Source organism: Drosophila miranda, chromosome XR (assembly GCF_003369915.1).
Source record: "Drosophila miranda strain MSH22 chromosome XR, D.miranda_PacBio2.1, whole genome shotgun sequence".
NCBI classification, from domain to species: Eukaryota; Metazoa; Arthropoda; class Insecta; order Diptera; family Drosophilidae; genus Drosophila; species Drosophila miranda.
In genome coordinates this window covers 23,903,561-23,926,850 of record NC_046674.1, presented here as the reverse complement: position 1 = coordinate 23,926,850, position 23,290 = coordinate 23,903,561, and the positions used below count along the sequence as shown (strand labels likewise).

At 45.5% G+C, this 23,290-nt stretch overlaps 2 protein-coding genes across 10 annotated transcripts; both read left to right on the top strand.

The window, feature by feature from the left end:
• The first annotated feature begins 310 nt into the window (after positions 1-310).
• LOC108151602 (insulin-like growth factor-binding protein complex acid labile subunit) lies at positions 311-10,440 on the top strand. The gene is made up of 4 exons (XM_017280288.2): positions 311-1,569; positions 7,264-8,272; positions 8,342-8,540; positions 8,606-10,440. The coding sequence occupies exons 1-4, from the start codon at positions 1,277-1,279 to the stop codon at positions 9,532-9,534; spliced, it is 2,430 nt and encodes an 809-aa protein (XP_017135777.1). The 5' UTR covers positions 311-1,276; the 3' UTR covers positions 9,535-10,440.
• Positions 10,441-11,746: 1,306 nt separating this feature from the next.
• LOC108152449 (epsin-1) lies at positions 11,747-22,807 on the top strand. Of its 9 annotated transcripts, XM_033386739.1 has the most exons (11): positions 11,748-12,244; positions 16,536-16,690; positions 17,297-17,385; positions 17,454-18,112; positions 18,172-18,847; positions 18,911-19,007; positions 19,075-19,355; positions 19,428-19,529; positions 20,060-20,425; positions 21,110-21,170; positions 21,387-21,479. In XM_033386739.1, coding segments are annotated over exons 2-10 (2,301 nt in total). In that variant the 5' UTR covers positions 11,748-12,244; positions 16,536-16,689; the 3' UTR covers positions 21,140-21,170; positions 21,387-21,479. The 9 variants fall into 9 exon arrangements, with proteins under 9 accessions (XP_017137293.1, XP_017137292.1, XP_017137294.1 ...); XM_017281804.2 differs by lacking the exon at positions 21,110-21,170 and having other exon boundaries at positions 11,747-11,852; positions 19,787-20,425; positions 21,387-22,807; XM_017281803.2 differs by lacking the exon at positions 21,110-21,170 and having other exon boundaries at positions 11,747-12,244; positions 19,787-20,425; positions 21,387-22,807.
• Positions 22,808-23,290: the final 483 nt, after the last annotated feature.

Here is a 23,290-nt window from a genome sequence, read left to right as displayed (position 1 = left end):
TGAATATAGGTGCCCATTGAGAGAACGCCCTCTTAGAGTCCATCACCTATGCCTCACCTTAAATAGATATAGCCTTTGGGCCGAAACTTGCGCCTCAAACCATCCAAAAGTCGCTCCACAGGAGAGAGAAACAAGAGACACGAGAGCTCTGCGAGTGCAGCAGAAACAGAAGACGAAACCCCGAGAGAGATAGAGAGAGAGAGAGAGAGAGAGAGAGAGCGACGAGAAGTAGCAGCGACGCGCCGCAGCGGCAGCGCAGCATACGGATGGATCGGATCGGATCGGATCCTCAGCGATTTGATTCCCACTCCCAGACCAGACCCACACTCGCAGCGGACCGTGCTGGAATAAAGACGTGATCACCGGGCTAGAAATCGGGAAATATTGCGAGTGCGCGAGAGATCGATTCAATCGAACCTTATACCTTATACGAGTAGTACCCATACGAGCACAACCCACACACAGAATACAGAATACTCCCAGTACTCGCGGTTTTTTTTTTTCGAAAACAAATCAACAATACAACAATTTTTTAGAAGATTAATTCCAAGCATTGCTCCGATCTACGTACACTGGGGCGCGGGTCAAGAGGTCAGCCTAGCCGAACGACTGAGATAGAAAGAGAGAGAGTGCGCGGCAAGTGAGCGCGGTACGACTACGACTACGGCGGAGTGGATTGGATTGGAGCCCAATCTCCGTCCCAAACCCCCGATCCGAGAGGGTGCCCTGCCCAGCGTGTGTGGTGTGTCGGTCCGTCCCCTGTGTGCATGCCGTTCGACTTACGCCCAAGCGCAACGGGAAGTCAGTGAAATTCGATGCCAGAGCTCGAAAAGTGAGGATCGGTTCCACAGAATAGCCGAAATCCGAAAAATCCTGCCGGAAAACTAAGGCAAACTATGGAAACCCCCGCATCACGCACACATCTGTTCGCTTAGCCCATCGATCGAGCCCATCGCCGAGACGTTGGTTGTGTTTGTGTGTGTGTGCGTGTGTGTTTTCCCCAGACCACGGGCCCAGCCAGCGATATTCCCCGAGCTGCCTGCGCCGCCACTGAATCGTACAAACAGTTGATAATCCGCCGCCCAACGGCATGCACCTCCGCATCCTCGATCCGAACAGCAGTGAATAGTGATTCGTGAACTGTGACTTTGTGACTTTGTTACTTCGTGAGTTGTGAATTGTGTGTGTAAGGTGACACGGAGAAAGTGCCAGTGCCTTCTTTGAATTAAAGAAATTAATTATAACGAAAAGAGTGTGGGCGAGCGACGGCTAGAAAATGACTTCCCTCATGTACGCCGTGTTCCACATAGCTTCGCTGCAGTGCTCGGTCCGTCCGGAAATCTCGCCCTGCACCTGCGAGACCGGCAAGGCCTCCAACTATGTGGAGCTCTCCTGCGAAAAGCTAGAGTCCTTCAATGCCATTGTGGACACCCTGGCCAATAAGCTAAATCCCGATGTGCACACCGACCTGAAGATCACCCACTCCCAACTAGACGACCTGGAGATGCGATCGTTTACGGATATGAACTTCAACCTATACAAGCTACGCATGCAATGGAATGGACTAAGGTGATTTGAACCTATTTTTAAATTAGATATCGATCGTATATCATTTGCTAATATCCAGAGACATGGAGACATGGGCATGGTTCAAGGCCGGGCTGTCGGCTGTCGGCAGACAGTCCCCCTGGCCTGGCCTGACGGCAGTTCCCTGGGTTCCGTTGAGAAGCAGAATTTTCCGCTCGCATGGCTATCAATTTAGGTTCCTTAAACCCAATAAAAACCGAGCAAAATATAATGAAAAAAGTATACAAATTTCCATATACAGCACATATTATTCTACTTATGTAAATGCACGAAAAATGTGCTTTCTGCTACTCCCAGGGCTTGTTTACATCCCAAGTAGATACTAAAACAATAACAACGGACATAATGGACAGCCCGGACAGATCGGGGTGGATTTGAGTTGACGTCAAAGAGAGATCCGAGATGGAGACGCCTCATTATCTATGGCCATCCATCCCTCAATTGGGCAAATTGAGATGGAGATGGAATGGAGGTGGAGGTGGACCCGGTCAAGTCGAGAGTCATAATTACCGATTTAATTTTAATTTTTCAATTAGGAAGTGGAAAGGCCAGCTCGCGCGCCTTTTGCTGCTAGTCGGGAGTCCACAAGCCGATTCCATTCCATGCCATGCGATGCCATGCCATGCCATGCCATGAATTGATACAAATTACGAGCTGGGGCTCCAGGCAAACCGTTTGTTTGCGCCACCAGATTAGATCCGATGCGATCCAAAGCCGATTCGATTCGATTCGATTTGATTGGATCCTATCGGAATACAGTACCAACTAAGCATCTCTGAAGAAGAAGCGGCTGCCTCTCGCGGTCCGTCCCGGCTTTCGTCTTTTTGTATTATTGATAATTGAATAGCAGCGGCTTATCAATTCCACCGAGTACACATGATGTATAAGCATATGTACATAGAGAGGAGGCTCCCCATCTATATACACATATAGCCCCCGTCTCTGCTCTACAGCGACTCGGTACCTACGGTCTCTATAAATGGTATATATGGCATATACGACTATAGACACCGCCAGCGACGCGTCGTATACTTAATGCGTATACAAAATTGATAATTGCAGTTTATTGGAATCGCTTTTTGCAGCGTCGGGGCTTGCACGTTTTCTGGCTCTGGCTCTGGCTCTGGCTCTGACTCTGAATGAAATCCGATTCCACTGCGGCTCAGTGCCGCTCACTGCCGCTGCGTCGTGTTGTGTTGTGTTTTTATATATTTGCAATTTAAAAATAATAAATAACAAATATAAATATAAATAAATACGACCCCCTGTCCGTCCCTGTACCCATCTCTGTTTCCGCCCTGCAGTTGCAAAAATATACGAGCAGAAACAACATTCGAGCCTATTTCATAAGCGCCTGCCGGCGGGTTCATTGATATTTGACTTCGACGGCTTTATAATTATAATGGAGATCGGACTCAAAACAAAATACTCGCATGACTCAAGGCTTTCTTTGTGCCCCACGCCACGAAACCTACTGCTTTGTGGCACGTGTTTCATTCAATAATAATACGTTAATTTCTTAAAATTATTTTTTTTTTTTTTTAGTCGTTATTTAAATATCTTGAGTTTCTTAGAAGCATTTTAAAGCATTATTTAAAAAGAGCACAGTGTTGTAGTCTATTTTTACACATATCAAGTCAAGTTTCTGAACTTAAAGTCGTAGAAACATCAGCCAATTCTTAGAAGACAATGATATACTTGTACGCATTAGTTTTGCAGTTGAAAAGGTTATGCATCACAGGGGAATCACATGGAGTTTTATAGATTTGACACTAATTGAAAAGGGAATACGTTCCCTCCTTATGTGGGAGGAGCTTCCCAATAAATTAAGCCTCGCTCTGTACTTAGGGCTGGCTTGGCTCTCCAGAAGCTTCCGATGACTGTTGCTAGATTTTCCTGGGATTACATTCGAGCGGTTTCTAATTTTCTCATCCATTTCCCAATCAGTCATTCAATCAATCACTCGAATGTGCACATACTCGTATGTAAAACTGAATGATTTAATTACTCGACCTAATCGAATCAGTGTTGTTGCACGATCTCCCCAATCTCCCCAATCTGCGATCTCCGATCTCTGTCTTGCTCTTGCTCTGCATTCAGCGAAGAGCGCGTGCTGCCACTGCCACTGAATCGGAGGCTGGCGAACACTTTTTACATTGATGTCAATTTATAATAATTGACCTATTGCCTTAATATCGCGCTCTGACCAAATCATGCCAACCAAGTCAGGAAAAATACTGCTACCCTGTGCCTGTGTGCGTTTCTATGTGTGGTTCTATGAGGCACCACCAACGGCTACGGCAACGGCAACGGCAACGGCACCGACCGACCGGACCGAATCATGATCATGATTTCTCCGCTCATAGCACCCCTCGTATCAGCGGCTCGGTTGAGTTTCCTCATCTCTGTCTGTGATTCCGGGCGTTATCGATTCGACAAAACATTTGAAAGACAATCCCATAATGAATGAATAAACTCTTCCATTGTGAAGATCACATCTTGATGATCCATTTGCAGTCCAGTTCTTAGAACAAGCATCTGCTTCAGTCTCTCGGTAAACAAAAAGATTCCATCTAAAGTGAAAGGAAATGCGGCTTTGCGGCTTTGCGGCTTAGGATAATTAAAAGATATATCTCGTTGCAGCCTCTTATCAAGACCTAAAGTCCCGTACAAAGTTTTTAAACGCAAATAATTCTACAAAAAAATGTCCCAAATATGCCAATTTTATATTTTTCCTGCTCTTTTGAGATGGCTTTCTTTTCCCCAATTTTAATCCCAATTCCGATAGAACCATTCAGAGCTCTAAAACATCTAATAGAATATGGCTCCTCCTTCGGTTGGTGTGATTTCAAAGTCCCAGTAGTCCAAGTACATTCCTAAGTTCCATTCTTAGCCCATATATGGATCACATTTGGACGCACAGCAGTAGTCCCCTGATAAGAGATACTGTTTTTTGTTGATTTTTATTTATGTACAATCTGTGTTTTATGACTGGCGCCAAAATAATAAACTCAATTTTTATGATTGCTTTTTACGATCGGTTTAATCAGAACTCATTCGAGTTGTAGACAACTATTGAATGAGAGGAGGCAGCAGCCACAGCCTCAAGTGAACTCTACGGCGCACAGGACACCCGAGAAGAATGTGAATATATGTTGCTCTCAAGATCACGATGGTGTGGTATGGTACGCTATGGGGATGGCGATTGGGATGGGGAATGAGTAATACACTCTCTCGTATATGACCTTTTTGATAGATTGATCACATTGGTCTTGTGCTTTTCTCAGGCGATAAGCCATCCATCCATCCCATCCCATCCCATCCCATCCCATCCCATATGTATATTGTATAGATCTGTGTCTGCGTACACTCGTAGGTTATATGTTCAATCACTCGCAGATTTGTTTGAGGCTATTAATATGGTTGTTATTGCTATTATCAGAGTGCATCAACAGCAGCACCAGCACCAGCAGCAGCAGGCAGCCCTGAGAAAGTGCGAAAAGTGTTGACGGCTTCGTTTGCCTGACAATTAATTATGATAACTACTCTCGTGCATAATTAATAGATGCCCCCGCGCGACCGAATCGACTATGGAATATTCCCCCGATCATCGGATGTCTGTCTGGGCCCAATGCGATAATGCCACAGTCACAGTCTCTTTCTCTTCCTCTTCCTCTTCCTCCTCCTCCTCATCCGATAGAAAATTATGGATTTTCGGGTTGTTTTTTGAAATCGAGAAAGTAAACAATCGATGAGAAGGAAAGTTTCGATGTTTTGATATTTTGGGGCTGAAACGAAGCGTCAATACCCCATGATTACGACCGAAATGGAATGTTTCGAACATGTTTTTGTTATTCTCCTCACAATTCAGGGGTTCTCTGTGGTGCTCTGCGATCTGGGGGTCAGTCCAGAGCCGAGAGGCAGGCAGTCCAATTGAATTTTATTATTACGCTCAATCAATGATCGAGGGGCCAAGCTTAGGTCGTGTGACAATTATGCCGCTGACGTTAAGGAATTGAAGATATATCGGGTACATACACACACACAAACACAGAGAGAGATGTGTGTGCACCTCTAAGTATGTATCTATGTATGTATCTCCATCAACAACATCACCCATCTTCATATTCATCTTCATCTTCATCTTCATCTGTATCTCCATCTATCTACTACTCGTATGTACTGCCACATGTGCTCAAGTTCAACGGGCTCATTATAGATACAGATACAGTATCTACGACGGCTGGCAGGCAACAGCAGCGTCAGCAGCAGCAGCAGCAGCAGCTCCTGTTCTCCTGCAGCTACTCGTAGCATTTCTCATTACATAATCAACGCTTGACAAGTTCTCTGCCTCCTCCTTGGAGCCGGACAATCAATCAAGATCATGTGGCTGGGATGGATGTCTGGCTGGATCTGGATGCCTCTAAAAATAGCGTCTGCCAATCAATCTAGAAACTGCACTGCTTTCGCTCGTGTATACCTGTTTATCTGTATCTCTGCACGTACTACCTGTACCAATAACGGGCGCCAAGGATGTCCACTCTATGGCTAGTCCCGTCCCCGTCCCCGTCCCCACGCCCCAAGCGGGCAATTTGCACGCCATCCAGCCCAGTTCCCATCATGAATATGGATGGCATTCATGGGCCAGTTTGGCGCCTCGACGGCGACAACTTAATAGCCACCTGCAGACATCGATAAAGATACAGATCTCTGGCTGGGATCGGCTACTGGAATGGGTATGGTATGGCTCTCAGTCCCTGATAAGCCTACGTCATCGAGTCCAAAGTGTGGATGGAACCAGGGTTGGGATGAACAGACCAGACCCAGACCCAGACCCTCTTTATTCGATTAAAAACTAATAAGAGCTTTCGATGAATCATCGATTCAAATATTCATTTGAATCATTTGCTGTTCGGTAATTTCTAGAGCGATGTTTTTTAACTCCAGCTGCGATTTTCTTTTTTATTATTCTATCAAAGAAAGGATGATATAAAGTTTATTGATTAAGTAAGAATATAACCATTTTGGCAGATAATTAACAGTTTGTAACCAATATTCGTAACGATATCTTGAAAACTGAAAGGTATATGATGGATTGGAGGTTTCCCTATAGCATGCAGGAGAAAGGGAACACAAATTTCGCTGTTATTGCGTCCCCGATTACGAGAATGCCTCTCGTAAATTCCTCTGTTTCATAAACAAACATAGTTCGTCACTTCATTCAGATTTTCGCGATTGGTGGCAGTGGAATTATCCGGAAACAGCTGGTTTCTTCTTAGAGGTGGGTTCTGCTTCTAATGGACCCATCTGATAAGACTAGTGCATGTTTATACATAATTATGTAAAGTTTCTGTATGAAGCTATACTCTAAATCAATAATGGAGATAATCCAGCAGTTCCTGAAGTTGTTCCGCTTCTATGCAATCTAGATATTCCAAACCTCCTCCTGTAGACCTATTAATATTCCCCGTATTCAAACTGCATTCCAGTTGCAAGTGGTTTCTTTATTTAAAATGCACTATAATAATAATGCAATAATGCACTAATATTTCGATTATAGGGATACGTTGCCTAGTCATTCCATCTGATGATCTCGAATCCGATTCGGGCTTCTTCTAATAATACTTGCACGAAGTGGTAATGGATGTGTGTGTTTTTTCTTGGCGCTATTTATAGATCGCTGCCCGAGCTGCCGTTCCGAGGGTTATCGAATGTCACCTACCTAAGCGTCGGCGACAACGAACTCGACGAGATCCCGAAGCACGTCTTGAACCACATGCCGAGTCTGGCGACCCTGGACATTGGGCGCTGCAACATACGGGCGGTGCAGCAGGACGACCTGAAGGGCATCCAGGTGGTGACGAACCTTATCCTGCCGAGCAACAACATCACGCGGCTGGACAGAGGCGCCTTTCCGCAGAGCCTGCTAATCCTCCATCTGGGGCGCAACCAGATAGAGTCGCTCAATGGGTCGCTGCACGACCTGCACGTGCTCCAGTCGCTCTTTATCAATGCAAACAACATCAGTGACCTGGATGGGGAGCTGCCGGATGGCAGCCGACTGCGCCTGCTGATGGCTCACAACAATCGGCTGGAAAGGTTGCCGGCGAACATGGCCGGGATGCGATATCTGCAGACGATCCACGTGCACTTCAATCGCCTGCGCTCGTTTGACCGCGTCCTGAGGAACTCGCAGGACCTCGAAGAACTGCTGGCCGGCAACAACGAGCTGGAGTACCTGGCCCAGGACGAGTTTCAGGCGTGCGGTCGCCTGGATGTCCTTCACCTGGCCAGCAACCACATTCGCTCGCTGAACTCTTCGCTCCTGCCCATGGTAAAGCTGACGATCGCCAATTTCTCGTTCAACGACATGGAAGAGTTCTCCATGGAGGAGCTGCACGGCCTACGCCTGCTCAAACGGCTCGATCTGTCCCATAATCGAATCAGCCGACTCCTGCCTAGCACCAAGGGAGTGCAGGAGCTTGTGCTGTTCGCACTACGACTCGATAACAACCAGATCGTCTCCCTGGATGGCGCCCTGGCCGGTCTGGGAAATCTGCGTATACTCGATTTGTCTGCAAACCGACTGGAGCATCTCTTGATCGGCGACTTTGATGGCATGCAACGACTGGAGATCCTCGACATGACAGGCAATCAGCTGGTGGAGCTCAAGCCTCTCGAAACCGTAAGTGGTGACCCCGACACTCTCTGAAACTTTGTTATCTAAAATACACTCGCTTCCTCCTTTCCGCAGACGATGCTTCCCAATCTGAAGATCCTAAAGCTGGCTTTCAACAACATCACCAAACTGGAGCGGGACTTCAACGGACTGCCCGTGCTGTGCCAAGCCAATCTGACGAACAACCAAATCACGACTATCTCGAGCGAGCTCGTGACTAATACGCGCTGCAAGAATCACAATGTAGCCGGCAAACTGGAGATACATCTGGATGGTGAGTGCTCCAGACCCAGACCCTGACTACCGCTATCATTTATGCCTCTCCATTCCCTTTCGCAGATAATCCGATCATGTGTGATGTGCGCCTCAATGAGCTCTGCCCCCTGATGGCCGTCCAAGATGCGCGTATCCGTGGGCGATCGCAGTGCTTTGAAAACGACCAGGAAGTATGCACGGTCCTACCGATGCTCTACAAGATTGACCTGCCGTTGCTGATGACCAACCTAAAGATCGGTGGGGGAGAGGATGCCAAGCCGGTGGTGCAGATGCTAGTGCCGACGCTGCTCAAGACCAACGAGGAGCTGTTGCCGCCGCTCATAGCCACGCTGGGCCAGCCGCTGATCAATCCAGTGATTATTGGCACCACGGCGGTGGGTCCCCTGCCGCCTCTACTCACCACCACCACCACGCCTTGGCCTGTGCCGCTCAAGAGTGAACTGGAGAGGAATGAGACCGCAACGACGACACCAATTCCGCCCATCACTAACACCACAACCACCGCTGCGATAGTGACGACAACAACGACGCCCAACAGTCAGATGGCTGCCACGGAGCTGGTGACGACCACTGCACCCACAACGACAACGACAACGACTAGCACGACAACGCCGAAGCCGAACGAGACCTTGCCCATCATCCTAGACATCGAGGAGCCGAATGTGGTGCCGCACGCGGACCCCATGCCCATCAATGACACGGGAATCGCCGGGGGGGAGTTGCCCATTGTGCCCAAGGAGGCGGATCAGGCGGTGCCGCCTGTCGCGGTCGAGGATCCGCTCGAGCACGACCACGAGCGGGACCTGGACCACGAGTCGGTGGCCAAGACAGAGTACGAGACGGTGGAGTACATACCCAATCTGGTACAGCCGCCCACGCCGCCGCCGAGCAAAACGAATGTGCTCGAGGAGGACTCCGATTCGCAGGCGAATTCCGTGCACGCGGAGTCGGCCCAGAGTCTGCAGGTGCCTGAGGAGCCGCCCGAGGAGTGAGGCGGTGCCCCCCGTGTAAGGGGACGTAACGAATATTTAAATATAAATCGCAGCGCGGGCGTAGGAGCAGGCAGGCAGGCAGGCTGGCGGGGGACGAGATTTTGATGTGTATCGTACGAGTATGCCTTAAGTTAATTTAGTTTTTATGTTTTATTTAAGCGATCGCTAAATCGAAAAGATGCCAGGACGGGGACCGGACATAATGTGTTTTTTTTTTTTTTTTTGTGGATTCGAATTCATTTGATACGGGGCAACAGGCAGGAGAGGAGGGGAGAGGAGAGGAACTGGAGAAGAGTATCGATGACCCATGACCCATGACGCAACACAACGAGGACTGACGAACGGTACTCTCTTATGCTTTAAGCTTTTTTGTTGGGGGCTCAATTTATCGATGTGTGTGTGGGAATAGGAATAGAAACGAACGAAAGAAAGAACCGTGAAAGATCGTGAGAGCGGAAACGGAAGTGGAAGGAAGGAAGCGCGACAGATGGCGTTATGGAATATGCATATATACATACATACACATATAAATATACATATTAAACATTTAATAACTGTACACACCATACACGTTCGTTGCAATTCGACTAAAATGTTAGGTACTTAGATCTAGAAAACAGCAAAACAAAACACAGCAAAACAAAACAAAAACGGAGCCGGAAAATGCGAAAAACTAAGCAAAAAAGCGCAGACATTCACAACGCACACACTCACACAGACGTAGCAACGCACATAAACACACACACACACACACACTATACAAGAAAAACGAAAAACAAAAATTATATACTATTGTTATCCGTTTCGTTAACAAGATGAGAAATTAGATTTTAGCGTGTAATTATATGAAAATGAAAATGGTATTCTAAATAAAAATCGTAAATAAAAGTCAAATATCGAAAAACAGTCGTTAGTTTCTGCATCTTTCAATGAATTAAGTGACATTTTTATTTGTAACAATCTATCAGAAGATAAAAAGATAATAATCTTTTCATATGAAAAAAGTCTATGTGGCCTGAAGAGTTTATTTAAACTTGGAAAATAATCTATAATTTTTCAAAAAGTCTTTTAGAGACAAAACATATTTATTTAGCTTGTAAATACCAGGGGACTCAATCAAGATTCTCTGGAAGAGTATTTAGACAGCAAAATTGGATGGCAATGTGGTAGAAAAACAGCAGCTCAATTGCTGGTTGGTTGGCACCTGCCTCTCAGAATACCAGAAATTGGAAATTTAGACAGGAATAATGAAATGCATAATTCCGCTAAGCAGCACGGCCTTATTGTCTATCAAACAGAAACCTAATATTTAAATTAAAAACAACAATCACAAGATCGTCTCAATTTCAAAATAAAGTTTTGTTATCTCTCTGTTTGCGGAATTTTTTCGTTATAACCTTATTATAGACGCAATCAAAAAAGAGTCCTCATAGCTAATCTTGTAGATAATTGATTCATCAGTAGGATACAAATATATATTCAATTGTTTGGGTCCTAGTTAGCTTATAATATTAAACCGAATATAAAAATCGATCATGGACAAAACTAATTCATTTTCGACCAGGGGGGTATTTAAATCCGCAAAAATTATAAAACTTACATCATTTTTACTTCAGATAAAAGATATCGTGGGGTTTTTTGTGAGTAAAACGGAATGATAGGATGTATCTACAAGAAAAATGTACGACCAATTTTATTTTCGCGGTGTAATTCATGCTGAAAATGAGGCGATATATTTTGGTACATTTTTGAGAGTTTTCCGATTGATGTCTTTTATACTTTCCATAGTATTTTCTTGTATTTTACACTCCTTCAGCTGTCGCTTCTGATAATTACACACAAATGTAGTTAATATGTAGCAAGTGTGTAGTTAGCTTAGAGGTGGCTTTTAGATAAAATGTAAAAATAGTTAATATGTGGAAATTGTTGTTGACCTTTTTTGTTAAACCTTATTTTAGACACTATCAGAAAAAATGGGTCCTTAAAATTGGTCAATCTTTTAGGAAAATGATTCATCAATCGGAAAAAGTAATTAGTTTAAGGCTGAAGGTCCTAGCTATCTAGCGATATTCAACCGAATATAAAAACGAGGAATATGATAGAGATTTAATACAAATATTTCGTCGGTATATTTTGAAAATTAGACGGCATATTTCGGTATATTTCTAAGAGTCAGACCGTATACTTTATCGATGAATCCGTGGTCACACTGTATTGCATTCTCACAAATTTTTGCCACGGACGTAAACAAGACAGACACCCTGTCGAATCATAGCTATTCCGCTGCTCCATTTTTTGTCTTGTGCAAAGTGCAAAGTGTAAATATCGTTCTATTGTTCACCGATTTCCGCCTTCTTCCGGAGGATCTGCGTCGTCTCGTTTTCGTGCGCGTTACTTCTGCTGACGTCGTTGTTTTCGTCGTCCCGTCGCAGTCGCCGTTGCCCGTCACCGTCTTGTGACTCTATCCGTTTGCTGGCAGCGAGCGCATTTGAAAAGAAAGTCGTAAAATATAAAAAAAACTAGATAAAAGGGGAGGAGTAGTCGCCGCCGTCGTCGTCGTCGACGTCACACACACACACATACACAGACACACACTCATAGACGTACGCACAGAGAGAGAGCTCCATACCGACACGGACTGACTGCAGCAGCGAAGCAGCAACAAAAACAACAACAACAAGAGAGCAGAGTCATTGCAGCAGTGGAGCAGGTGAGCAGAGAGAGGGGGCGGCTCAGTCGGTCGTGGGCAGAGCGCAGTGGTTTTCTCTTCGGTTGAATTTCCGCTTGGGACTCGCTTTACATTGATCTGAAAACGATCTACCCCCCCAGCGCCGTTAAAGGCTGGCCCCATAACTGTGACGTCCTTCTAACATTCCGCGTTTCTGTTGTTTGTGTTGCAGAAAAGCTCTCGCATTAGCGTGCTTTTATTGATAAGAGTTTCCCTGAAATCTTTTTTTGGTTCTGATAAGTCGGCGTTGCTGCGTTAGTCATCAGCCGCCCCCACCCCCTCCTTCAATACCACGGTAGCTCCAGGTCGAAAGGTAAAACTGGTTTATGCTGCGGAGGCAGGTCAGGGGGCCCTGGGCATGAGTAATGAATGAAGTTTCGCACATTTTCCGCAAGTTTTGTGTGTGGTTGTATGTGTTTGTGTGCCCACTGTACCCCGTCCAACAGTACGGGTGTGTGTGAGTGTGTGCCACAAATGAAATCTAATCGCATTTCTGACTCGTTATCACACTCACACCAACAGTGCAGAGGCAGAGGCAACGGCAACAGAATCACCCATCACTCACACACACACACACATCCAAGCACACATATTTTACGCCCGCATGCACAACAGATGCAACAAGGGGAGTGTGTTTTTCAGGGGGGATAAGCCCCAAGCCCCGGCTAAGCGTCGCTGCCACTGATCGGAGAGCAGCAGCTCAAGTTGCGCACAGTGGGACACATCAGGCGAGCAATGACCTTTGTGCAAGAAGATTTTAACCCTATATGCACCTGTCTGTCATGCAGATTATCGTAGACCAAATGCAAACATTTTTTTTTCAGAGAATCTTATCAAAAAAGAGGGAGATAGTGGGAGATATATTATGTTTAAGGAGATAATCAGAATGTTATTCAAATGTTTTTAGTTTGATTATGTTGCGAATTAAATTCTGCGGCTCATCTGTTCGCACCTGTATGGAAATACAAATATTTTCCACTATTCCCAAAATCTCTCTTGCTTCTTCATCAAGTAGCCAATTATGTAATTAATGGGTGTTAATGGACGATCCGTCCATTCTGATTCTGACTTTATATATCGGATATGTACATCGGATAAAGTGAGAGAGAGAATAACCTTGCAGTTATATTATGTTTGCATGGATAGCAGAGAGGAGAGCAGGTTAATGGTGATCCCCACTTCGCTAACACATGCTAAACGTCTGACAACGATGCCGCGAAAACAGCCTCGTGAATATGTGGAATATTTTGCTCGAGTGTACATACATATCTACGTATGTACGTACCTTCAATAATTGCTATTCAATTTAGAAAAATACTGAGAGCCCCCACCAGTTGCAGTACGCATAACAATCGGGCAACGTCGTGGCTGCCGCCGATCTCCAGTGCTTGTGTATTTCGGCGGTTCCCCCGAGTGCGCCTTAGCGGTTAAGCTTTTTGCGTGTTACGTTCGTTGAACCGGCTCCGTTCCTGGGGTCGAGTCCGTAAAGGCTCTGTTTTGCCCCTGGAACAAAGTAAATCCGCAACTCGTTCGGTGTTTATGCATATGTATGTATGTATATCCACACAAACATATAAATATGTATGAAAATGTATATGGTATTATTTTTGGCAATAAAAAGTCGCCGTTTGCCGAATGTCAAGTGCAAAAACACAAAGAAAGCTTCTACCTCCCTCTGTCTGCTGCCTTTCAAATCAGCCACAGACACAGACACACGGACACTGGCAGAGACACAGAGACTTTGGTCCTCTCACACATGTGCTCTTTTCTTCTGTCTCTCTCTCTTTGGCTCTGTCTGGTCTGGTCTGGTCTGGCATTTAATTTGTTCAAGTTCAAGCAAGCAACCCCGCGCCACCCCACACCCTCACTCTCTTGGCTCTTGCACTTCATTTGCCTAGTGGCTTTCTCTCTCTTTCTCTCTTACTGCGCGACATTTAATTGAATTATTTCGCCTTCTTCTGCGGCAGACGACAGGCAGGCGGAATGAAAACAAACAAACAAACAAACCAACACAGTTATCCATTGCTCTCCCCCGCATCTGATCTTTACTATGGCAGCAAAGCGGTCAATGAATCTCATCTCTTTCATTCTCTCCCTCTCCCTCTCACTCTCTTACTTGGAGTCTTGGAAAAACGGGTTTTATCTGGGAGTTACAGTTGCGATTGAGTTCTTGGTGGATTTTTGTCTCGTTTATTCTGCCGACGCGTCGGCTCTCCACAATATGTGTCAAGTGCGTTTCTTGAAAACAAACAAAAACAACAAAAAGAAGAGAGTAAATACCTGAGAGGAAATCCAACAAAAACGAAGAGAAGAAATCACACACGAATTCCTAGCCATTAACGGGTTAATATACCATACGTTTTCAAACTGTAAATAACTGTAGTAAAATTAGGCAATAAATAAGTTGAAACAACCGGTTATTGTGGCCAACAGCCTAGCTATAAATCTGAAGATCAGGTGCAACTAGCTTTGAATCGAAAAACCAGGTTCAACTAGCCATAAAAACTGTCCTAAGATGGCTGATCACTGGCTAATTTTCATTCATGTCTACCTGATCATTTTCTCGATTTAATAAGGGACTTTGATCAGACGTCTGATCGTAGAGTTTCACATTACACATGTACATGTTAATTTGCTTTTCGACTTACCTCAATTGCCTCAACTGATAACTAATTGTTTTTTTTTTTTGTTGTGTGCAATCAATCGACAACTGGGTATTTTGATAACTATTCTTATCCGATTTTAGTAGGTAACATACTATACTGCTATAACCATTTTCCAGAAGCATTGTATGATTCACCTGTTTTATATAAAAACGAATTCCTCAGCTGTCGGACTGCCTGAAAGTTTTAAGTTATTTGTTCATCAAACAAAACCCCCTAGATTGTATTACAATCTCAAGAGGTTACATATGTAGCTGCAAAGAAGAAAGCTGCAAGTGTTTAAAGATAATCCCACGAAGCTTGACTTGAGCTGCCATCAAACTTCTGTGGCGTCGATCGATCTGCAAGGTTATTTAATGTGTCTAGCCCTCCTGCATCAACCTACATACATACAATTTATGTGTGTGCACTATACAGCCCCTATCTTATCAGTAATCAGGTCCAATTTGCGGCACGCTTGCTCTCAATGTGATATATGGGGGCGTCTGTGAGGTTGGGGACCCCTAACTCTCTTTCTCTCGCAGAACTTTCGCTGCTGTTTTCTTGTCTCCCATTCAATCGATAACAATTTGATTATCTTGGGTGCATTTTTTTTTTTTTTTGCATTTAAAAATAGATCTGCACCTCGGGCCAAAAACAAAGTGGGGGAGAAAAATCAATTCATTTGCTATAATTTCACGCTGTTTTCTAGCCAGATGTTGTCGTTGTTGTTGTTGTTGTTGTTGCTTAATGCATAACTTGGGCTCGGGCTTGTCTTGGAAAGATTTGCATATTCCCCTTCCAGACATGGGGCTGCCGGTCGGTCTCCCTCTTCTCCCTCCCCCCCCCCCCCCCCCCCATTGGTTATTTTGCATTTTTGCGGCTTCTTGTTTGGGTCTCGCGGTCTGTCATGGGTTAAGTTCAAGCAGAAAGGCCCCGCTGGTGGTGCGGTCCGTTAGCTAAATGGAACTGTCTGCAGTGGAAGGCAATCGATGGAGGGGATCTCAGCGATTAGCATACAGCGACATACATTTTTACATTTTATATCTAAAGATCCCATTTCTTATATTATAGTATTTGTTGAAACACTTATTATGTATGTATGTATATCCATTCACATTCGTAAACGTTGAACATTCCTTAGCCATTCTGTGGGGAAGGAAGAGCATCTGCACCGTCTGCTTTTGGCGCTCGGTTGGGTACACGTACTCTTTGCTTGTTTCAACTTTTCGTGGTATTGGTGTGCTGTTATTCCTTTCTGTTGCACATTTTGTTTGCCCGCAAATTGAATTATTTTTCTGGGTCTGGGCCCTTGGGCAGGTTTCTGGATCTCCCAAGGCAGTGCACGCGTGCGGTGCGGACTTGCGGCGGCGGCGGCTTTTTTCCGACTTACGATTTTCACAAAAAAAAAAAAAAAAAATACATTATTTCAAAGTGTGTGCGTGTTTTTGCTTTCCACTCATTTGTTTGCTGTTTGTGCACCATTTTTTGTGTTCTGAGATTTGCCAGTTGGAGATCTTGGCCGTCATCTAACTATATACACATATATATAACTATATGTACTCTGTATACTGTATCTGTACTTTTATACCATGTATTTTGATTGTATTTATCTTGTATCTCATACTTAGCTTGCTTTGGAGCACTTAAACAGCAATAAACATAGAGACAAAACACGAAACGAAAAATAATAAAAGCAAAGAAAACCTCTAGCCTTTGAACACAATCAAAAAACAGTCACAAAAGTTTCTTGTGTGTGTGTAGCAAAAATAAAACGAAACGAAAAGTAAGTCTCAATGTTAATTCCCATTTTCATATACCAATTATATATATATATATATCTCTCTCTCTCTCTATCTCGTACACCGCATAAACCAAAGAAAAAAAAACAGTAAACATAAACCATATATGTAGTACTTCATAGGTTCAAGAAAAATATCTGTCACATCCAGAGTCAGAAAAGAAGGTCCCCCCCACCCCACTGCCAACGCTACATACACCCATCCACCCATCCATCCATCCATCCATCCATCCATCCATCCACACATTGAACTTTCTTGTGTTTTTTGTTTTTGTTTTGCTTTTGTACTGATCCACATGCCACATGCCACACAACCTAGCCATGGAATATACTTCAGAAAACGACAAAACATAAACAAAATTCCAGTAACGTAAATCCAAAATGAATCGAAAACATACAAAAAAAGTATCAAACTAGACAAAAAACCTAACCCTCTGAACAGAGTAACAAAGACACAGCCCTAACCCCAACCCCAACCCCAATCCCAATCCCAATCCTCCATTCGAACCCTGGACCCTCATTACAGGAGCTTATACCTGCCTTTATTATAATGCCATACTTAAACACCCCAACATTCTTCTCGTCACACAGTGAGAAAGCAAAAGGACGATATGCAGGTCAATGTTGCCGGTCTACGCAGAAACATCAAGAACCTAGCGCACAACTATTCCGATGCCCAGGTGAGTAATCATCCGTAGATCTTGGAGATCCTAGAAATCCTAGAAATCGATTCTTCTCTCTTGTGCAGGTCAAAGTGCGTGAGGCCACCTCGAATGATCCGTGGGGTCCTTCGGCCGCCATCATGGGCGAGATAGCGGACCTCACCTACAACGTGGTGGCCTTCTCGGAGATCATGCAAATGATCTGGAAGCGTCTCAACGATCACGGCAAGAACTGGCGGCACGTCTACAAGGCGCTCATCCTGCTCGAGTACCTCATCAAGACGGGCACCGAGAAGGTGGCGCAGCAGTGCAAGGAGAACATCTATGCCATCCAGACGCTGCGCGAGTTCGTCTACTTTGAGGAGGGCAAGGACCAGGGCACCCATGTGCGCGAAAAGGCCAAGCAGCTGGTGAATCTCCTCAAGGACGACGAGCGGCTCAAGAACGAGCGGGTGAAGGCGCTAAAGGCCAAGGAGCGCTTTGCCCTGCATCCCAGCGGCTTTGGCAGCGACGGCTACATTGATGGGCCCTCGCAGCGTGACATGCCGCCGGGCTGGCAGGAGGAGCCGCCCAAATCACAATCGGAACTGGAAATGGTCAGGCCACAGACCGCTGGAGAGGAAGAACTGCAACTGCAGCTGGCCATGGCCATGTCGCGCGAAGAGGCCGAGCAGGAGGAGGCCAAGCGACGGAGCGACGATGTCCGCCTGCAGCTGGCCCTCAGCCAGAGCGAGCAGGACTTCAAGTGAGTCGAAGAGAATGACAAGCACAAACCCTCGCAAAATCGAACCAACCTTTTTTCAGCGGCCAACCAATCACCAGACCCAAGAAGGAAGAGCCCCAGAGCCATCTGCTGGACTTGCTGGACATTTCGCTGGGCGCCACAAGCATTTCGAATCCGCCGCTGGGCGCTGCTGGCGGCGCTCCTGCGGCCGTCGTCGATCCCTGGGCCACGCCCGGCGCCGCCCGTGCTCCCAGTCAGCTGTCAGACCCCTGGTCGGGCACCTCCTCGCCGCAAGTGGACCCCTGGCACCCCTCGGCCGCACCGCGCACCATCATGGGCGCCGGTGTGCCCATGACTTCGGCCATGGGAGGTCCCTTGGGAATGGGAGCCACCGCCAGCGGTGATGCGTGGGGTCTGCGCACACAATCACCTTCCGTGGCCTCCGGCTCCTCGAATGAGGGTTGGCTACAAACCAATGGGAATGCCAATCAAAATGGTCGCGGGGCCACGCCTGCAGGCGGAGGTCCATTCGAAGCTCTGATGACGAGAACCACTGCTGGCAGTGCCTTGGCAGCGGCGCCCCCAGCGAACAGCCACGCCGGCAACAATGGCAGCGCCTCTGCGGATCCTTGGCTGGCAGAACCAGCGGGTGCAGCAGCCATCGCACCAGCGGATCCCTGGACACTGGAAGCACCGGTGCAGCCAGCGCTGGATGATCCCTGGAAGGCACTTGGAGCAGGAACGGGCGCTATTAAGGTAGGCTCAAGAATGATACCCAGAATGATTAATCCTAAATCAATTATATTTTCCCTATTCCAGAAACAATCCCCCGAGTTTGATGAATTCGATTTGATAACCAACCGCAACAAGAGCGCCGATCAAAGCCATTCGAATGCCTCCAACAATAACAATAATGGTAAGCGGACAATCCTTGATATTCCTAGATCTTTGGCTTTGCTGTAACCTTTAGCGATCTCTTGTAGCTTCTCTGCTCGACGACATGGATCCGCTTTCTTTGAACTACGGCAACGGAGCTGCCATCAGCAGTACGAGCTCTGTCCATCCATCGACAGGGGCCACCGCAAAGAAACCGCTCAAGGATCCGCACTCGTTCCTCGGCGAGAACTCGGCGCTGGTTAATCTGGACAATCTGATCAAACCGATAGCGCCACAAACGCAATCGGGCAATGCCCCAGCCTACAATCCATTCAGCGACAACGTGATGCCACCCAAAACGAATCTATTCCAGCAACAGCAGCCAGCCGTGAGTGGAGCTAGGGATTTTTTTTGATTCGATTGTTATTTAAATGCCTTTTTGTGGCCTGCTGTATTTCAGGTGCCGTCCATCAACCAGCTGAAACAGCAGGCTCCCTTTGCAGTCAGCATGAACCAGGATCCCTGGGCGCCAGTCATGGGTGGAGGCGTCAGTCAGTCGCAGGTGAGTGGAGCGGCCTGTTAGGGGAATCTTCTTCGTACTTGTACTTATTTTTTGAGGTTTTTTCTCTTTCTCTCTCATGATTTCTCGGTACTTTCTCGGTTTACTTTCCAAAAAAAAACAAAACAAAAACCAAAACCACAATTCTTGTATCCTTCATTTTACTTTTGTGCATTTTGTTTCCACTTTTGTCTTTGGTTTGCCTTCGTGTCATTCTATTTTCGAGCAACCGTTGCATGCAAATGTCCCTTAAACCGCAGCTGAAGCTACCACCACCCGTGCGTCCGACTAGTCTTAATTTGGGGATGCCATCGGCCCCTGTCTATGCCTCAGGCATGGAGGAATTTCAGCTATTGAAAGCGTTTAGTAATCCCGTCATTCCCTCGGCCACACCAACCCATCCGCATCCGAATCCGCATCCACAGCAGATTACGGAACAGATCTACACTTATCCGTACATCAGCAAGCAGCAAGCGTTTAGTAATCCCGTCATATCCTCTGCCCCACCACCGCATTCCCATCCGCATCCACAGCCGAACACGGAACAGATGTACACCTATCCGTACAGCAGCAAGAGCCTCAGCAATCCCAGTCCTGGCATCGACAGCATACGCAATATGGATCTGTTCAGCGAGGCGCCACAGCGTCCCTATTTCAATAGTCCCACAGCCCACGAGGCTGATCCAAGATATAGATCCGATATGTACAACAGCAACAACAACAACATCTACGGCACTACGGGGCTGTACTCCACCTATGCGTCCAGCTATAGCAGCGCCCTATCCGACTCGCTGGCCGAAACGCCGGGTATCAAAATTGCACCCATGACCTTTGCGGCTGTATCTGAAGATGTACGCAACTATGGCATGTCCACGGCTACGGTTCCCTGCAACCTGGAAGTGAGTGTGTGTATCTCTGATACGATGCCTATCCTCAGCGATGAAGTTGTGCTGCTGTTGCTCCTCCTACCCGCTGCCAGAAGTTGCCGTTTATTCGTCTTTGTTGTTCCTATTTTGCTTGCTTTAGTTATGTTCTGTTTGTTATCCTTAGTTATTCTTACTTTTATTTGAATTTTCTTTGACTTGCAAGTATGAGATCTCTCTAACAAATTGTTGCTACAGAATTGCTTTACTGGAGAAGGCAGTGAAGGAAACCGATGTGCAGAGAATGTTCAGAATGTGCTAAATGCTGTAAATCGGATCAGGGGCGGGCACGCTCTTGCTGCCAACTGCACCAGCGAATTCTGCCCAAGAGAATCCCCGTGAACTCCTACCGACCGCTGCTATTAATATACAAAAATATGTACATATCTGTATATCCAATGCTTCGTTCGAATATCTTTAGAAATAAGAATGTAGAACAGATGGATGCGGTGCCTATGGTTTATCGCTTGGTAATTACGATTAAGGCACCTGAAATACCTTCTGTTCTGCGCAGTAAACTTCTGGATATACATATGTACATATAATGACTATAAATCGGTTTGCTTTGCTGCTTCCATCCTTCCAACACGTAACCACATCTCTTAACCAGCAGATGGTATGCCATCGCATCCGTTGATCCATAATATTTTCTAATTGTAGCCAACCATGGAGGCTTGGACGCTTAAATAAAACACATACAAAATGCAATAAATGCAAATGGGTAAAATGTTTTTCTGAATGTGCATGCTCTCTGCCTCTAATCGATCACTAGTTCGTAGTCTCTTCTATACCTTAATAACTACTAATCCCTAAGTAACTATTAACATAGTTGATCTGATTGACTCTGAATGTAGTTTGCTTTCACCTTAATCTTACTTAAAGCTGAAATTGATTGGGAAATTCAAGAGATTTACTAATTCGGGAATGAATCTTACAGCAAAACAACAACATGCCTTGGATCAAACCGGAAGCAGGAGCAACAAATCCCTTTTTGTCATAAGGAACAAGGATTCAGGAGCAGGATTCAAGAGGTGACAGCAGACAGGAGGACTCAACCACTAGAACAAGTGAACACAAGAACCAGATAATCGACTGCTTGCGGCTTAGGCTGGTGTGCGCGGTGCTGGTGCAATGGCCGCCAACAAACAACCAGAGTAACGACAGCAAACCACAGCAATTTAGCTCTACCAACTGCAAAAAGAAATATGAACTAATTAATAAATTATGTGTAAGAAAGTATTATTAAACTGTAAAATATGTGATGTACAACAGAGTGGAAGAGAAAGAGAGAGAGAGAGAGAGAGCATTGACAGCCACCACACCACACCAGACCAGGCAAGGCCAGCCGCCACTCTGTCTCTGAACACACTGGAATCCTGCGATCGGAAGCCGACATTCAACCACAGAACTTGAGTTTAGAAAACACATTTGCAATAACTGAAACCATGTAAACCTTGTTGTAAGATAGCAGCATAGGGAGAGCCCCCGTCGCCCCTCCCCCCGCTCACACACACACACGCTACTCAACAGGCAATGAAATTATTTTACTACTCTTCACACATTCTAATCGTAATAGAAAGTTGAGTGGCGTGGCTGCTGTTGACGGGGGGAGTCGAGCCCCTTAGTCGATACACCCCTCACACATACACACACACACCCACACTCACACACAGACCCACTGTTACGAGTTGTTGCAGCTTTTGTGGAGTGGCGGCAAACACACACCAAAAGAAAATGCAGCCGCCAGAGAGTGCAGATCATCGGTAACGAGAGTCCAAACGAGAGATGCAAAAATGAAAACTAAATGAGAAACAAATTGTTATATAGCTTTAAATTTTGCATTGGTCAAAGAGAATGTTAAAAACAGAGGATAAACCAATTAATGTGTGCTTGTAATTGTAATTGTAATTGTGAAATGTTAATGTCTCATTTTTGTAACACTTTTTATTGTGCGTGCGCGTGAGTTCGATTTTGAAACATACATTTTTACTGATATTTTTGAAAGGCAGTCGATTCGTTTGTGCATATATATGTATTCGCTTTTGGTCCACCCCCGAACCGAACACAGTGCACGAGTTTTGCTGTTGAAACCATTTTTTTACACATATAGAAACTAGTTTGAAATTTACAAAAATGAAAGAACGAATGAACCCCTAACACATATACAAAGAGAAAGAGAAAGAAAGAGAGAGGGAGAGAGAGAGAGAGAGTCTCTCTCAATATTGTAAAAGCGGATCGAGTAAGAGGAGTGTGGAACTAAAAACGAAACAAAAAATGGTATACATTTAGGCTAGAATACGTAATGAATTGTGTAAGCGTAACTTAATGATAACGAAATATACATACTTATAAAGAGAACCCGTAACCCGTAACTAGATGATGGTGATGTGAAATAATGCTTGAGATTGCAACGCTGATACCCTATATACAACCACAAACAACAACCACAACAAACACACACATACTATATATATAGTATATATATATATATATATATAAACCATACTATACACTTGCTAAATGCAAATTTTTAAGCGTATTTTCATATTATTATTAAAATCTATTTTAACTATAAAGAGAAAATCCCTGTAAAAGTCAAACCAGACCACATTTGATGCTCCCATTGCACAACGATCCCAGGAGGAGCATGGCTCAAGCTGAAGCCCGATCTGGGGTCTGCCACATGAGTGTGCCAATGCCTGGGAGCCTCCACTTGACAGGCAGCGCCAGCATTCAACACTTTGTTGGGGCGCCAAATGCGACGACGGGCTACAGGCTACAGGCACAGTCAGAGCGGCACAGCACAGCAGCACGATTATGTTAATTTCGGGGGGCCGCCAG

What these genes read in the sequence shown, in the direction of transcription:
- LOC108151602 (XM_017280288.2), top strand. Translation starts at nt 1,277, where the DNA reads ATGACTTCCCTCATGTACGCCGTGTTCCACATAGCTTCGCTGCAGTGC. An exon ending in ATGCAATGGAATGGACTAAG is followed by an intron (nt 1,570 to 7,263) that starts GTGATTTGAACC and finishes CGCTATTTATAG; the next exon opens with ATCGCTGCCCGAGCTGCCGT. An exon ending in AGCTCAAGCCTCTCGAAACC is followed by an intron (nt 8,273 to 8,341) that starts GTAAGTGGTGAC and finishes TCCTTTCCGCAG; the next exon opens with ACGATGCTTCCCAATCTGAA.
- LOC108152449 (XM_017281804.2), top strand. An exon ending in TCCAGCAACAGCAGCCAGCC is followed by an intron (nt 19,356 to 19,427) that starts GTGAGTGGAGCT and finishes GCTGTATTTCAG; the next exon opens with GTGCCGTCCATCAACCAGCT. An exon ending in GAGGCGTCAGTCAGTCGCAG is followed by an intron (nt 19,530 to 19,786) that starts GTGAGTGGAGCG and finishes CTTAAACCGCAG; the next exon opens with CTGAAGCTACCACCACCCGT.